Source organism: Aythya ferina (genome assembly GCF_964211825.1).
Source record: "Aythya ferina genome assembly, chromosome: 4".
Lineage (NCBI taxonomy): Eukaryota > Metazoa > Chordata > Aves > Anseriformes > Anatidae > Aythya > Aythya ferina.
In genome coordinates, this window is record NC_140300.1 from 4,305,274 (window position 1) to 4,321,986 (window position 16,713).

Here is a 16,713-nt window from a genome sequence, read left to right on the forward strand (position 1 = left end):
ATGTGGCATCATGTGAAACAATAAATATAGGGTGGCTGGCCAGTAGGTTGTAAGCAATTGTGTTGTGCATCACTTCATATATATTTTGTATTCATTATTATTATTATTATCCTTTCTTCCTTCCTTCCTTTTCTGTCCTATTAAGCCATCTTTATCTCAACCCATGAATTAGTTTTTACCCTTTTTTTTTTTTTTTCCAATTCTCTCCCCCATCTAACCCCATCTCACTGTGATTGTGAGGGGAGGTGTAAGCAAACAGCTGCGTAGTGCTTAGCTGCCTGTGGGGTTAAACCACAATGCTCTCCTGTATATTTAACAGAGATATTTTTCCTCCTATCCTGTGCTAGAAGGTGAAAATACCAAACAAAAGATACATAATTTGTCTTTTTTTTTTTTCTCCTTCCCTCCCTCCAACATTTTAAAGAACCTGAAAACAAGCCATATGTAACTAGGTTTGGTCAGTGTGCTCAGATACCCTCACATCATTTATATAGCACCAGCAATGGAGATAACGCACTTTCAGTATGGAGGGTGAAGCAAATTCCAAAGGCCTGGATCTGAATATAATTGTTGGCACCAACAAGACAGAGCAGTTTATGAATTTTACATTTGTTTCAAAAAAGGTTGACAATTTACTTTTTCTTTCAAGAGGAAATCTATTATTCACTTTGATAACTTTTTCTTCCAGAATGTGAGTTACCTTTTCCCAGGTATTTACTTTCTCTTTTGAAGATTATGTGAGATTCCAGGAATATAATGGTAGTAGTGTCCATTTATAAATTAAATAATATTGTTTTGAAATACTACATTCCGGTTACTAATGTTTCCAAAAGATGTTTGTTCCTGGAACTGCATTCATCATGTTAACAGAGTTTTAAAAAGTTACAGCAAGGTAATGATATATGCCATTTGTAAAGGAAACTAAAGTTGAAACAACTTAATTTTTAAGCCAATTCAATTTCAGTTCTTGACTGCTTGGGCAGAAAAATTAATTTAAAAGGAAAGAGAAACAGCATTTCCTGGGCAGGTAGTTGATGAAATAAGAACTTACTGTACATAGGACTTTGTATCCTTTAAAAGCTTGTCATCCCCTCTCATGCTTTCTCTCCCATTCTCTCTTTCTAGACCCCTGAAGAGCTAGAGGATGATTCAGACTTTGAGCAGGAAGACTATGACGTTCGCAGCCGAACAAGTGTTCAAACTGAAGACGACCAACTTATTGCTGGCCAGAGTGCAAGGGTGAGTATAAAACCCATGTTCTAAGCTAAGTGTTTGTATAGCTACAAATGAAAGCTATGCCTCAGAAAGCACATGCAAATTTCAGATCGTCAGGGTCACTTAAACAGCAGGAGTAATTTCACCTAGGTGTTTAAAGTTTTTCATGTCTCACCTATCTGAAAAGTGCTGAGTTTATTGAATGATTTTCCTTAGGCTTAGGTTATACCCTGTTACCACCTATTTGCTCTGGTAAGTGCTGTAGGAGGAGGCCGTGCAAGTTTGGAATGTGCTTTAACTGTGGCAGTATTCAGCAAATTAAAAAATGAAATTAAAAAATAAAAAATAAAAAAAAAATCCCATCAGGGCACCATGTACTGTATCCAGAAAAAATCTTATTTTTGTCATGTTTCCCAGTGTGCAAACTTGTCAAGGAGAGCTGTTTAGGCTCTGGAGTAGTCCCTGTAATTTAATTGTAATTGAAGACATTTGTTACTGAATCAATGTAATTTTACCAGGGTAATTATATCATGATGAACTGTACTCATTGTGATTTGTGACCTTAGTTTGTGCATGGGGAATGCAAATTAAGCTGATGAGTGCTTCAGGGGTCACAGGTGCCAGAGAAGTGAAGTTTGTTGACACAGTCGTATGCCAAGAGAGACACATAGGTTCTATGATTCTTTGCCACTCTCTGATGAATGTTTACCTTTCACTAAACATGCTGCTCAGCTCAGATTAAAATAATAATAATAACAATAACAGAAGTATCATTTGGGGGATAAATGACATCATGAAAATATGTTTGGCAGGAAAGAGAGTTAAACAACAACAACGAAGGCCTTAGAATTTTTCAGCGGAGAATCACTGGAGTACTGGGAACTACCTGGATTATTTCCACGGCTGTTTTGCACATTTCTGCAGGTTTCTTCTGGTAATAGAACTTGCTGAAAGTGAAATAATGAACTAAATGAGAAACGTACACATTCACAGACACACACACACCCTCTCTCTCAAACAAAAGCTAGTAGCTGGGAAGGTAACTTCTTACCTTGAATTCTGGAAGAGGATTTGCAAGGCTGAGAACATTGAAGGCCAAAAGGCAATGGTGGCTTGAAAGAATAGTTCAAAGGGTGTGGAAGGAGAAGTTGTCAGCTGTTGTAAGACGACACACAGTACGTTAGGACTTGAAGTAAACATTTTAGACACTGAAAAGGAAGGGTAATGCAAACCTAAACGAAGTTTATTTGGAGGTATGGGAGGAATACAAGACAGGTACAATGAAATGTGTGGAAGTTTCTTTTTTAAATTAATTTCACTGAATATTGAATACAGATAGTAAACATTCCATACCAGATACCAGAAGAGCTGGTTCTCTGTCACTGTATCCCAAGAACAAAAAATTACTGTCTGTTATTGGGTTGCCTGGATATGATGACTAGTAACCTCACCACCTAGATGAAGACCAGTGTGATTGCAGATCCAATCCCAGTGAGTTGGGTGACCAGGAACTGGCACTGAAAAGCATGAAGTTGGAAGAGTTGCAGAAAGACATCTGGATACCTATACCTTACTCTGAGAAATATAATGAGTACTCTGGATGTACATTAATATCTTTGGGGTATTTTTTTATTTTAAAGAGCATAAAGTTCTGTTAATTGATTACTAAAGTAAGTCTGAAATATAAAGGTACTGAAGTGTAATATTGGTATTTTGTAGTCATTGTTTTTTAGGTTGCATCTAAGATTGGTTATCATGTCATCTTTGTTGATCTAAAAAACAAATACAGGCTGCAGTAATACTTTTGCAAAGAATCTAGTTCACCTAGGGACTTAGGAGTCTTAAATTGTATTACATTTATTGCAGTTATTATCATTGCTGCACTTAAAACCTTCTGCTTTGATCAGCTGCACACTGTATAAGCATAATATATTACAAAGGCAGTCCCATTACTGGGTAACTTATAATGCAGTATGTCACAAGAAGCAACAAGTGGATGAAAACATAAAATGAAAACACGCTAAGAAGAAGTGACACCATCCACAATCTTAAGTCTTGAGTGACTCATTGAAATGAGTCTGCTAAGCACAGTAGTATCTTATTTGAACTTTTTCCTTAGAAAAGCTAGATTTTAAGTTGTGGATTGTAATGGATTTGTTTAATATGCTTACTGTATAAAGCTATTAGCATTTCGGTAGGAAAGCTTGTGTTGGTCTTCAGTAGGAATAAAACTTGAATATATGATCTGCGTTTGCTGCAGAATATAGCTCCTTTGAAAATGTATCAGCAGCTGGAATAGAAATGTTAAAACATTGCACACCAATTTAAAGGCTGTGCAGATGAAGCTGCCCACTGAGAGAAACCACATGCAAGACATACAGACCAGCTTTCCAAATTCTACTGCTCCCATCATATTCTTTTAATTTCAGTTAATTCAACTGTTTTAGTGTTTTATATGTATGCTTATTTATTTATTTATTAGCTTGACTTACACTGACTTACATTTTTCTGTGGAAAGACTAATATGCTAACATTTTAAACTGCTGAGTTACATTGATAAGGCCTAATTAAAAGTCATGTGTTGAATTTTAATTTGATTAACTTGCAAATTTCTCATTTTCTGATCTACTGTTTATAACCTTTCTTAATTTCAGTTGTGGAAAAGGTCAATTATGAATTTTTAAAAGCCAAGAGCATTTTAAGAATATGTAGAGAAAGATGTCAGCTGATTGAAAGTGACATAAACAAGAAAAAATGTAACGACACTTAAATATATGTCACACCCCATTAAATGTGGTCTTGAGAGCCCTAAAGCCAAATCGTAGCTCAACTTGGAAATCATTATTGGAAGTGTCCATTTGATCTTCAGAAATAATTATTATAATTTTGTAGGCTTTTCTTTTCTTTTTAAGTGGGTGGGGGAATTTTCTGCTTTGTTGATAATGTCGAGACAAATTAGTATCAACTCGCTTAGTGTCTTTTTGCATATCTTCCAAGATACAGTTAGACTACTAAATTTTATTGAAAGGTACATTCATTACAGCTCACTTCAAATGTATTATCTTGCATGTCATAGCTTATTTTAGTGTTGGGTTAAGCAGAAAACTGCTGTATTCATGACAGAGATTGAGACTTGAGGAGTTGCTGGCAATTCAGTCTGCCATTTCCAGTAGATTTCATTCATTTTCTTTCTCTTAAAGGTTGAAGATAATTACTGTTAAATCTTAATCTTCTTCTGTAGAGTGGTGAAGAATCTGTATATCATGGCATTAGATCATTTTTACATTTTTGAAGGTAAAAGAAGACCTACAAACATCCTGTGAATTTGTTTGTGCCTGTATTAACAGAAACTAAATGTCTGCTGGACTTTGCTTAGTGTCTTCCACTGCCATAAAAAGAAGCTAGAAGTTGGGCATGCAGTTTGAATCAATAAATATATTTCTAGCATCCTTTTTTCATGCCCAGCTTCTCCCTTTTTCTTCCCCAGGCTATCATGGCTCAGCTTCCCCAGGAGGAAAAGGCTAAGATTGCTGAGCAGGTAGAGATATTCCACCAAGAAAAGAGCAAGCTGGATGCGGAGGTAGCCAAGTGGGATGACAGTGGTAATGACATCATTGTGTTGGCAAAGCAGATGTGCATGATTATGATGGAAATGACAGACTTTACTAGGTAAGGAAAAAATAATCCACGCTAAGGACTTCTTCATACATTTCCTTTTTGTTGCAGTTTATAGCCTATTGAGATGATGCACTGTGTTTTGGGGGATGCAAAGACTGATAACATGGGTCATACATAATGGGATGGGTTCTACAGTTCTCTGTGCATGATTGCTCTAGATATTTCACCAAATTGGATTAAATACTTGAAGTTTTTGTCTTATTTGCAAATTTGTTTTATTTGCAGATCATCTTGAATTTCAGCAGCAAAGATAGTCTGTGACCTTACAGACACTCAACTGACATTTTGTTTAGTACCCATCTAAATGCATGTGCCTTTCTGAACTTTCAACATTTCAACACAATTTGTGTCAATCAAAAATAATGGCAAAACTATTTATATAATTTTGAAGACTGAACTTTCTAAAAAAAAAATACCAAATTAAATGAAACTGTTTTGATCTAATACTTCATTGTAGTCTGTCAGTAACGATTTTTTTTTCTTTCATTTCTTTTTTCTATTGATGTCTTGTTCTTTTCTAATTGCAAAGAATCAAAAGGCCATTCAGTAGTGATATCAAGTAAACAGAATTATTTTGTTTAAATATGGTCATATTATTAATCACACCAGGGATAACTTTTTACAATATGCTTTGAATTACAGGTCACCATAATAAATAACAGCTTTTCTGATATTTATTTTGAATGGGAGTTCAAAATTATAAATGGCATTTATCAAAATCTGATTAAATAAAACTAGACAAAAATCTCTTTTCATTTGTCTTTTGTCACGATTAAAAAGCCTTGTGTCTGGATCATTCAGCCCATTTCAGAAAAAAGTCTCTGCAGTGACAATACAGTGTTTCCACATACCTTATACATACGTTTGTATGTAAATAATATTAATTTACATGGGTAGTTAATTGGTATAGGTATCAGCAAATATTTTTATGCATTTTAAATTTAAATATATATAGAGAAAGTTTGCCTACACTTGAATAGATGACTGCTGTATTTCTTTCTGAATAATTATTCTCTCAGTTTACTCATTTTTCTCCCAGCTTTTGCTTTCACAACTATTCTTTTGGCAGCAGACTCACAATTTCTGTATACCAAATGAGAGTGCAGAACCTTCTTTGAAGGGTGATGATTTCAAGAAGTCTTAGTTACTTTTTGTATTATTCTTGTCTTTGGCTCTCTGATCCTTCTGTCAAAAAACAGAGTGAAAAACTGCCCAAGTAGTGCCATCATTTCACATAATGAAGAAATAATGTTCTCAAGCAACAGTCCAGAATATCAATGCTTTCTGCAACCTTCTGGACAATCTTTGATCCATTAAGCATCAAATTGAAAGTTTTGTAATTGTGTTTTCTACCATCAAAAGAACAGAACTAATATGAGAATGAGAGAAAAAACACTGGCACATTTGAAGTAAATTAAAAAAAAAAAAAAAAAAAAAAGCAGAGTGCAGCCCTGTCTACATCAGATTTAATAAAAACTTGTTTAATATATTCCATTAAAACAGAACAAAGCCTTTTATACATGTTGGTTGACTGTAACCTCAGCACTATTAAAATAGATTTTTTTTTCAAGTGTATGGAATTTCTGACAGTCAAATTGGCTGCTGTAATTAATGTAAAAGCATATGAGGTCACTATGAAGAATTTCTGTTACAGTTTAAGTTCAACAGAAGTTAGATACTTGTGTTTCAAGATCTGTTTGAAGTGGAAATGAAAGTATGTAAAGAACTGTAACAATTCTATGATTCTAAGATAAAAATGGAAATATGTTTCAGTGTGTGTAGTTTCACCCTGATTGGCAGCTGAACTCCACCATACCGCTCTCTCACTCCCCCACCTCAAAGGAAGAGGGGGAGAAAATACAATGGGATACAGGTTATATTAATCTCCCTAATACAAATTAGGTTATATTAATCTCCCTAATACAAATTAGGGAGATTAATATAATTATTAATATTAATTATTAATTAATATAATTATTAATATTAATAATTAATATCTCCCTAATTTGTATTAGGGAGATTAATATAATTTGTCTACATCTACTACTAACAGACTAGAGCAGTGAAAAACTAAAAGCAAGCTAAAAAGACTTTCCCCCCCATTCACACTCTTCTACCCCCTCCGCCTGATGGGCTATGGGGAATGAGGGTTGCCATCAGTCTATATCACTTAATCTCTACCACGCCATCATTTTCACTCTCTGCCTCTTCACTTCACTCCGCGTCCCTCCACATGTCCCTTTTGGAGCTGGCTGGAGCTGGGTCTGATCTGACATGGGGCAGCTTCAAGGCACTTCTCACAGAGGCCACCCCTGCTGCCCCCTGCTACCAAACCTGTGACATATAAACCCCATAATAAACCCCAAACGTGTTATCCTTGGCATCACAGATGAAAAAGATGTGAAAGTAATAGCATGTTCTTCTTAGAAAAAAATATCTTCAGTTTTACATTAAAATATCCAAGTTTGATCTTATGATTTTCCATTAACCTTGTCCAAAGCTGTATTTCTCCACATAGTATCACAATTAATTAAATAAGGGAAATCAGCTTCTTTCCAACTGTGACATTCTCAGGGGCAGTAGCAAATATTCTTATAAGCAGGATTAAAGTTTTGTGTCTGAAACAAACTACAGTGCAAGTTTGCATTGACTTTTTTTTTTCAAATATATGTGGGTAACTCTAATGATTAAAATCAGATGTTTGTACATCATCTTAAAAGTATAGTATCAATCTTAAAACAAATTATACGTTTTAAATTTAACAATTATGCTTCAAGAATCTTTGTTTTAAGTCTTTTATATATAAAAAAAAAAAGTTTTCTATACTGTGCCATTCTGTTCTAGACTTGACAAGCTTAACATCAACCACTGGCTTGAGAATAACATACTTTTTAATGGTTGTGTAGTCAAGAAAGAATGTCAGCTTAACGGGCACTTAAAAATGCATATACATTTAGTGTAGCTCATGTGCTTAAGGCACCATCAAACTAAATTGCTAGTGCGGCATTTTGTAAGAGAGGAAATATAGCAGACCAATATCTTAATCAATCTGTACTGTACAAAGTAGTTAAAAGGTATCTTTGTAATAAGGTAAGAAGTCATTCCTGTTGCTGTTTTAAAATCAAATACCAAACAGGATCACTAAAACAGCTTCCTTGAATGATTGTTCATAATTGTATTTCACAGAGGTAAAGGCCCACTGAAGAATACATCAGATGTGATTAATGCAGCCAAGAAGATTGCAGAGGCAGGATCAAGGATGGACAAATTGGCACGGGCGGTAGCTGATCAGGTAATAACAAAAACAAGCAAACAAGCATGAATATAATTTCTATCAATGAGTTGCATTTTTCAGGATAGGGGTATCTTCTGTAGCAATTAGCTTGATTTTTGCAGTTCAGAAAAATCATAAATAAATCTTAAAACCTCAGAAATTCCTCAGTTGTTCCACAACCTCACTTTCTGGACTGGGGAGACTATTATAATTAGATTAATATATTTGCTGGCATGAAAGCGGTAGACTTAGACACTCTGTTGCCCTTGCCATATGCCTAGGACTTCTTATATTGTTTCAGTTCTTTCTTCCAGCAGTTCCTTGCTATTGCACTTTTCTTTCTCAGGATATGCTGACTCCCTGTCTTCAATTTGCATACCCCTTGCAGGGTATTGTGTTCTTCATCTTACAGAGCCCTGCTCTATGCTCTAGGATCTGTGTCCACAGTCCCAATAACACATTCATTTCATACCTATACAAATAAATTTGCTATATTCAGACCTTTTCTTTCAGATTGGATTATCTATTATTTATTATCTATTGGATAGCAAGAGAAAGCATCGTATAAAAGTCAAGAGCCAAATTTCAAATCCGGGTGTTTTGTTCTAGGTACCTAATTTTAGATTTGTGCAAATTAAAGTTGACAATTTGTTCCCTTTGAAAAAATAAAAAATAAATCTCTTTTCTCTAACAATCCACTGGAATACTCTTTAGTAAGCATGAGAAAGTATAGGGAAATGAACTAAATAAAAAATTGGGATTTATTTGGATTAAGAACTTTTATTTGTTCAACTAGTTCTGATTTCCTTCATCTTTCATTTTGCATGTTCACCAAATGCTAATTTAAATGTCTGATTTGCTGGCATACATTGAGCAAATGAGCCTTCGGCAACAAAATCTGTAATCCTTGTGCATCTAGTGATCTAGAACAAAAAAGAAGGTGAGTCGGTGATGATAACATTGTAAAAACTCATGTGAAAACCTCATAGTACCACCTAACTATGAGTATGGGTGCCTCGCTTCAGATACTCTTTGTAGAAACATTTCTATAAATACTTTTTATGCAGCTTTTGAAGGAGTGAGATCTTCTATCACTAATAGTAAAATATTTTACAATACTTTCTTTGTAGAGTTTTTCTCTTATATACTTATTGGCGTTATTTGTCATCTTCCCACCGTTTCTTTTCACTGTCATCAGCAGAAACCTTGCTGGAAGTGGGAAGTATAACTTCCTTGCCTGTAGTCTTTCTCTTCAAAATAAGTATTTATTTTTTGTCGTCAAGGAGGCATGCAATATCATGTAACACATCCTGCTAGGGAACATGATCCAGAGTGGCAAGAAAGAAACCTGAATCTGCACGTTTTTCCATAATCTTAGAAAGCTTGTATTTGGGGTTTTCATCCCATTCCCATCCGTCAGATGTAGCAACTGTGTATTTTAGTGTAAGAATGAGAAATCCATCTGTCAGCTGATGAAATCCCCAATCTACAATATCTGCAAAGGTGGAATATTTTCAAGAAACCTGAGGTAAAATAAACAACATGCTGTGCTTAGAGTGTATGGGCTTGAGTCACATTTTAAATTTCAGACAATTGTAACGTACACACTTTAATAATAAACAGTAAAATCACCATGAGAATGAAGTGTTTGTTTTAATGCTTGCAGTTTAATGATATTTTCCAGAACTTTGGAGATGCTCGTGCAATATAAGCTATTTATGGACAGTTGCATTTTTAATTACTGTTCCAATGAGAGAGATCTTACAGTTTCATTTGCTCCAAGGTACTTGTATTTAAAGCCTTGTCAGCTCTCTAGAGGTATTACTTTAAAGTTCATTTCTTTCAGTTCATAGACTTCAAGAGTAGGGTAAATATTTCTGTATTAAATTGCTGCCAGTAGGGAGAAGAGGTCTCTCAGGGATTCATACCTTAAAGATATGGCAACTGTATGAGAAAGAGAGGCATTATAGCATTGTTGCAAGTATGGAGCAGATTCATTTTAACTGCCACAGTGAACCGCCAGCTTTATATATTGTTAGTTTTAAAGGGAGAGGAAAAAGCAAGTGACTGCTTTCAGGACAGTAAATTATACTATATGCAACTATTTCAACTATTTCACCTCAAACTCGTTCCATGCTGGCATTAGGTATTGGGGATAGAACAGTCATCTCAAGTCAAAACTTGTGATGCTTTTGACCCATGTGTGTTTAATTCTATCAAGTTTTGTTTAAGTGCTGTGATAATATTTCACCCTACACATGAAAAACTGAGTATAAACTTTTTAAGATGCTAAAAAATGCATTTGGAAGTCCCTAAATCTTTGATTTCCAAGCAATACATTCAAAGATCATTGGCAGTCAGACTTTATTAGATAGCCCGGGTAAGTATATTTTAGACATGCTGTTACCAGTGGGCCCTTTTAGCTCTTTCTAATCAGAGTGAATTACTAGGGTCTGTTCTCTAGAGCAACACTAAGAATATTAATTATAAGAGTGTTGTTTATTAAACTGTTGATATTGTGGGGGATGATGCCGTTTCTATTAAGTGTCCCAAAGACCATGAATAAATTACACTTGAGCCTTTTCTAGTTGTATTTGTTATGAAACCTTCATTAAGTCTACTGTGTTTGACCTAATGTAATTTGTATTAACACATGATTGATAGCACACGGCATTCAAAATGGTACAGGACTGTAAATAGCTTTCCACCTAGTATGAAAAGCTATCCCATAGACATGCTTACAGCCCAACTTATCTCATTGTATTCTTAAGAAGGGCTGCAAGACTGATGGTATCTCCAGAGACACTGTGTAATATCTCACTTATAGTTTAGTAAATTGTTTCCCTCTGGCACAGACTAAGGTATTTAGGCATTAACAATAAGCTTGCCAAATCTGTCGATATTGAAACCAGGCAGGCTCGCATCTGCCTCTTGAGTACTTAATGTGTCAGTAAGGGCCCTGGCTTCTGCAAAGTCTGAAGCAGAGCTGTTTCCTCTGAAAGTCTGCACAAATGCCAGAGAAGCTGGCATGACAGTCAGCAGTTGGCAATAGAGTGGATGTAATCAATTGGAAATGGTCCCTATTGCATCTTAACTATGGTACCTAGCAGGCACCCTGATACCTGGAGTTTCAGATCAAATATGGTCTTTTGCCTACTCAACAGATTTCTCTGCTCTGTACAAACTGATATCCTCAAAACTGAACCTCCCCACAAAACATAGCAATCATGTTAGTTCCTTTGTCTTTCATTAGTGGCTGACTGAAAGGTTTTCCTTTTTACAAAAACCTTATGGAGCATCTTCAGGTTACAATTCATAAGCTTGACTTTAATGAAAGGTAGCTTAATTTTTGTGTTTCAGCAAGTTATCTTTGAGAAAGACAAAGAGAAATGGGCCACCTACTATTATATATGTATTGTCACTATCTCCTCTGATTACCTCTCTATAATAAGCATATAAACTCAGCTACATTTAATCAAATATTTCTTTTGTCTGCAGTGCCCTGACTCAGCCTGCAAACAGGATCTGCTAGCCTACCTACAGCGCATTGCCCTCTACTGCCACCAACTTAATATCTGCAGCAAAGTGAAGGCAGAAGTTCAAAACCTGGGAGGAGAACTTATTGTATCAGGGGTAAGCTGGTATTTGTATTTAGCCATTTATGTTTCCCATTGCAGTACTTAAAATGGAGCATTTTTGATGACAGTAATGTATATAACAAAAATACAGTGATTCATGAATAGTCGTTTTAAAATTTTATCACCATTATTCCAGACCTTACAATAATTTGCGTAAACCAATTGGTTTTTCCAATTACCCTTTGTTTATAGAAACTTTGTAAAATCTTCATTCTTCCAAAAGGAAAGTAATTTCATAGCCTAGTAAGTCATTGCCAAGCTGTGAATATTATAATTATTTGGAGCTTTTGTATATTTGCTCATTATAAATCTTCTTTCCTTTGTTACTACTGGTAATTTCCTTCTTCTGTGCAGAAGCTAGCTTTGTATGAAGTACATATTGTTAAGATGGTGATGACTAATGGGATTTCATTCACTCAGGTTCCAATGCACACTAGGTTTAGCAAAAACTCTTGGAAGGCCAGCAACACATTTTAATTTTTGATGCACGTGCTGTTTTCAAATACAGTTGCCCAGGCCGATGATTACATACCTTCTCCCATTCTGTTATTTATTTCCAATGAATACTTGAAACATTTTACTTACAATCATTTTTAGAAATAAAGTCAGTAAGGTGCAGCAGAGCTCGTATAAATAATGAGTTTTCTGTGTTTTTGAAACTATTTTTTCTTTCCTTCTCCTAATGCTGTACTCTGTACTTCTGAGATATTAATAGAACCAAGTAGTAGTCATTAATTCTCTTCAAAAAAAGATTAAAAAAATAATTATTATTGGTTTGTTCGTTTAACTAATCACCCTAGTATTAGCCCCATGATACCTTTGCTATCTTCAAGCTCAAATACAGACCATATGTATGTAAATGTATAATATGTTTCACTCTCCTGAGTGTGTTTTTAAAATGGTGGTGGTTTGTGATACCCAACATACTCAAGACAAGTTTGTTTTCAAAAGCTGTTTTGAAAAAGCACCCTTTAATTGTTTAAGCCCAATCAAGTACGAAGATTGTTAGGACAACCTGCGTCCATCATTTCATCCATAAGATTCCCCAGTGAAATCACTGGCCTTCCTCAAACATATCAGAAGTCAGAACAAATATTCTCAACTATATAACATTATGATTTTTTTTGCTAAGCACTGTGGAAGGTCTTAAACATTTGCCAGGCTTTCTTGGATCCACCATTCTGAAATCCTAAAAGGAGCTGCTTAAATGTTCCTGTGTCTGTCCTGCAATTGGTCGTCACTTCTTGACGTACGTACTTATATAATTTTAATACCTCAATCTTCCCACAGCAATGGAAAATCCTCTTCCATTTCCCTGGAATTAATGGAGTGATCTGTCCTTATATCACTGGCAGCTATGCTATATAGTAAACGCTATGATCTTTTCTTACCTACTGCCATCTGGGTCGAGCTTATCATACCCATTAAATTTTCATATTCATCTACAGTTATCTGAATCAGTGCTTCTACCAGCTTGGCTTTTGTGGTTGTGTGTGTTTCTTTTTTGAGTCTCTTTATTCAGTGTATGTGGAAGCTGAATAAGCCATTGTGAATCTCTAGCATCTATTTGTTATTGGAACATCACCATCCGTTGTGAAATTTAAGTGGCCGAACCGCTTGACTTCATTTCCAGTCTGGCATTGTTAGCATCTGCTGCTTACCAGGCTTCATCACCATTGTGTTTCTGTTTGGTTGGGTTTTTACACTCAGTTGCAGACAAGGCAAAACTAGCTTCAACCACAAATTATTTGAGTCTCTTCCAAAGATTCAGTAATGTTGACATACATAAACGTTTAAGATGGCCCGGTTTGCTTCTTCTCCTGTTGCTCTGAACAGGAGACGATGTAGAGAGTTTGATACTGTGCATCCCTTTTTGACAATGTTATCTTGTTATCTGCAATAACATAGTTAGTACAGTGCTTTCCTGAGAGTGTTTTCCAAGCTGTTTATCTTCAAGGTGCTGGCTACTGTATGCTCCTTTGCTATCCAGATATCTGGTATCCAAGTGCACATCTACATCTGCTTGTCTACTTGCCGCTTCTGCTTCCATCTTCTTCTTCATTTTCTCTTGGATAGCCAATTACAAATAAACAGTATTTTATTTGCATTTAAATGAAATACCATTATTTGGCAACTTGCATACAGTACAGTGCTAGAAATACAATAGAAATCCAGAGTTAAAGCTTCCTTTAAAACTATGACTACTGAAGTAAGTTTATGTGAATGCACTATATTTAAAAGTATTTTGATGTAAATATCAAGAACCAGGGTGATTATTACCATACAGTAATTTATTACTGCATTTACAAAGAATCACAATAAAATTCAGATTGATCCTGAAGATGAGTTGTGATTCAGAACAATTATGAAGACTATATAATCTCTGCTTGAATTTTTGCATTATTAAGAGTATTAATCAGTATTTATAAATGGAAACAATGCATTCATATGCATGTATAAATGTATGTATGGGCACATGTATATTTATGTAAAAAGGAAAGAGGTATAAAACCAATTAAAACCTAAATGACAGGTGTAAGACACCCCACAGCTTTTTTAGCTTTAATCTGTCAGGGGAAAACATGTTGCAACAACTTCAAACATGCCATGTTTATAATGTATAATGTGCTATGTATCTGTTGGTGACACCTTTTCTTTTTTTTTTCCCTTCCCCTTCCCCTTCCCCTTCCCCTTCCCCTTCCCCTTCCCCTTCCCCTTCCCCTTCCCCTTCCCCTTCCCCTTCCCCTTCCCCTTCCCCTTCCCCTTCCCCTTCCCCTTCCCCTTCCCCTTCCCCTTCCCCTTCCCCTTCCCCTTCCCCTTCCCCTTCCCCTTCCCCTTCCCCTTCCCCTTCCCCTTCCCCTTCCCCTTCCCCTTCCCCTTCCCCTTCCTTTTTCTTTTTTCTTTTTTCTTTTTTCTTTTTTCTTTTTCTTTTTCTTTTTCTTTTTCTTTTTCTTTTTCTTTTTCTTTTTCTTTTTCTTTTTCTTTTTCTTTTTCTTTTGTTCTGTATGGTTTATCTCTGGTAATAATCATACAGCTGATCTGCTTTGCTTTTTCCTCTGTAGACTGTTATGAGACTAGCATAGCATATACAGCATATGAAAGGGCTCATCATAGACTTTGCTGCAAATAGAAGAACGGGTCAAAAAGTAAGCAAGTGTCAAACTTCTGAAGTGCAAATTATTTCAGTAACGGAAATAACCCACTGTTGCATTTTCTGCTTTCCTTTTCCCATTCCTTTTCTCCCAGTTCTTTCTCTCCTTTGATCTTTCCCTTCAAATTCCCTTCATGCACTTAGCAAACTTATTTTCCCCAGATAACTTATGTCAATGGAGAGTTAGCATAAATCAGCATAACCTCCTTAATGTCAATAGTGGAAAGTCAATTTATACTATGTGTTGATTTGGCCCTTTATGTTGCAAGGTGAAAATCTTAAGTACTGATTCCAATTCAGTATTGAAAAATAAAATAAAATAAAATAAAATAAAATAAAATAAAATAAAATAAAATAAAATAAAATAAAATAAAATAAAATAAAATAAAATATGTAATATCTGTTCTTCAGTGCGAAACCTTGTAAGCTGGAAGACTATGGGGAATAAAATAAAGAAAATGGAGAAGCAGAAGCTTGATAAACACAAAAATAAATTAATATTTTAAAATTAAAAAGATTTTAAAAATCTCTTTAGGCGTTATCTTTGTTCCTGGTAAAAGTCTCTTTGACCTTAGTCCATAAACAGATACATGTTTCTGTAATTTTATATTTGAATATTCAATTTCTAATTCCTTCTAACAATAAACCACCTATGTTAATATAATCACGAACTAAAATCACATCAAATTTTGTTTGTTTGTTTGTTTGTTTTTGCTTCAGTTTATTTAAAAATTCTGTGATTCTGTGATTCTGTAATGCAGTGTATATTTGCTTTATAATCAGTTGCACCATTGTATTGGAATGATTTCTCTGAGGTGCTGAGCATATGCTGCTCTCAATAAAATAAATGCTACTTACATATCCTTAGTTTATGCTAATAGATACCCTTTTATGGTAGTTACTTTTTTTGAATAGAGTTCGTTTGAACCATGATGTTTGCATTTGGATGAAGAATCAGATTTCTAACTCTAGGGCTGCTTTATGCTTAGAATTCCTGTCTGACACTCATTAACTAGACCATTACACTAAAGTGTCTATATATTCATTTCTTACAATAGAATAAATATCCAGTTATCTCTTTACTGCTGCTCTGCAGCTGATCAGTTCATTTACCTACTGTCCTAATACTATTTAGGGTAAGAGCTTGCTTTTTTTTTTTTTTTTTAATTCTTATTTATGTTAGTAGCTTTACTTCTAACAGAATTATTCTGAACAAAATCTAAGAAAATCACCTAACATTACCTCCTATAATTTTCAGTTTTGATTTAGAACTCTACAGACATAATCAGCCCTGTTATTGGAAAATTTGCCCGTAGAATCCTAAACTCCTAAGCCAGATAGAAATGCAGTGTCATACAGAGTAACAGCCATGTACCTTTGAATACAGTCCAAAAATACTGAATCAATAGCCATGGCATACTTTAAACTCATACTTTACTTGTGTCCAATTTCCAATTATTTTCAAGAGCCAATTAATATTAGCATAACAGGCTCATCTATGATGCTAAGGGACAGATTCTTAAAAGATTTGAAGATACAAGACAGGTCTGCTAAGGTTGTGACTTCATCTAGGAGATCTGTTTGGTGACCTAAGTGAGGACTTTGGGGTAATAAGAAAGATAAAAATGCTAGAACTACCCCAATAAGTTTTTTTTAGGTGGCACAGGTTGGTGTATGAGGATGGGACAGTACAAAAATTCTCAGATGATCTGGGAGGGTGAATACATGAAAATATTAACACATTAGAAAATGCTAAA

At 35.0% G+C, this 16,713-nt stretch overlaps 1 protein-coding gene across 3 annotated transcripts in view; it reads left to right on the forward strand.

Moving 5' to 3' along the window:
- The window catches only part of CTNNA2 (catenin alpha 2), a 473,612-nt gene that overhangs the window by 432,672 nt on the left and 24,227 nt on the right, over positions 1–16,713 (forward strand). For all 3 annotated transcript variants that reach the window (XM_084518226.1, XM_084518227.1, XM_084518228.1), the window contains 4 exons: positions 1,126–1,239; positions 4,703–4,884; positions 8,080–8,185; positions 11,666–11,800. In XM_084518226.1, the coding sequence (XP_084374352.1) occupies positions 1,126–1,239; positions 4,703–4,884; positions 8,080–8,185; positions 11,666–11,800 (537 nt within the window). The remainder of the gene's footprint in view (positions 1–1,125; positions 1,240–4,702; positions 4,885–8,079; positions 8,186–11,665; positions 11,801–16,713) is intronic.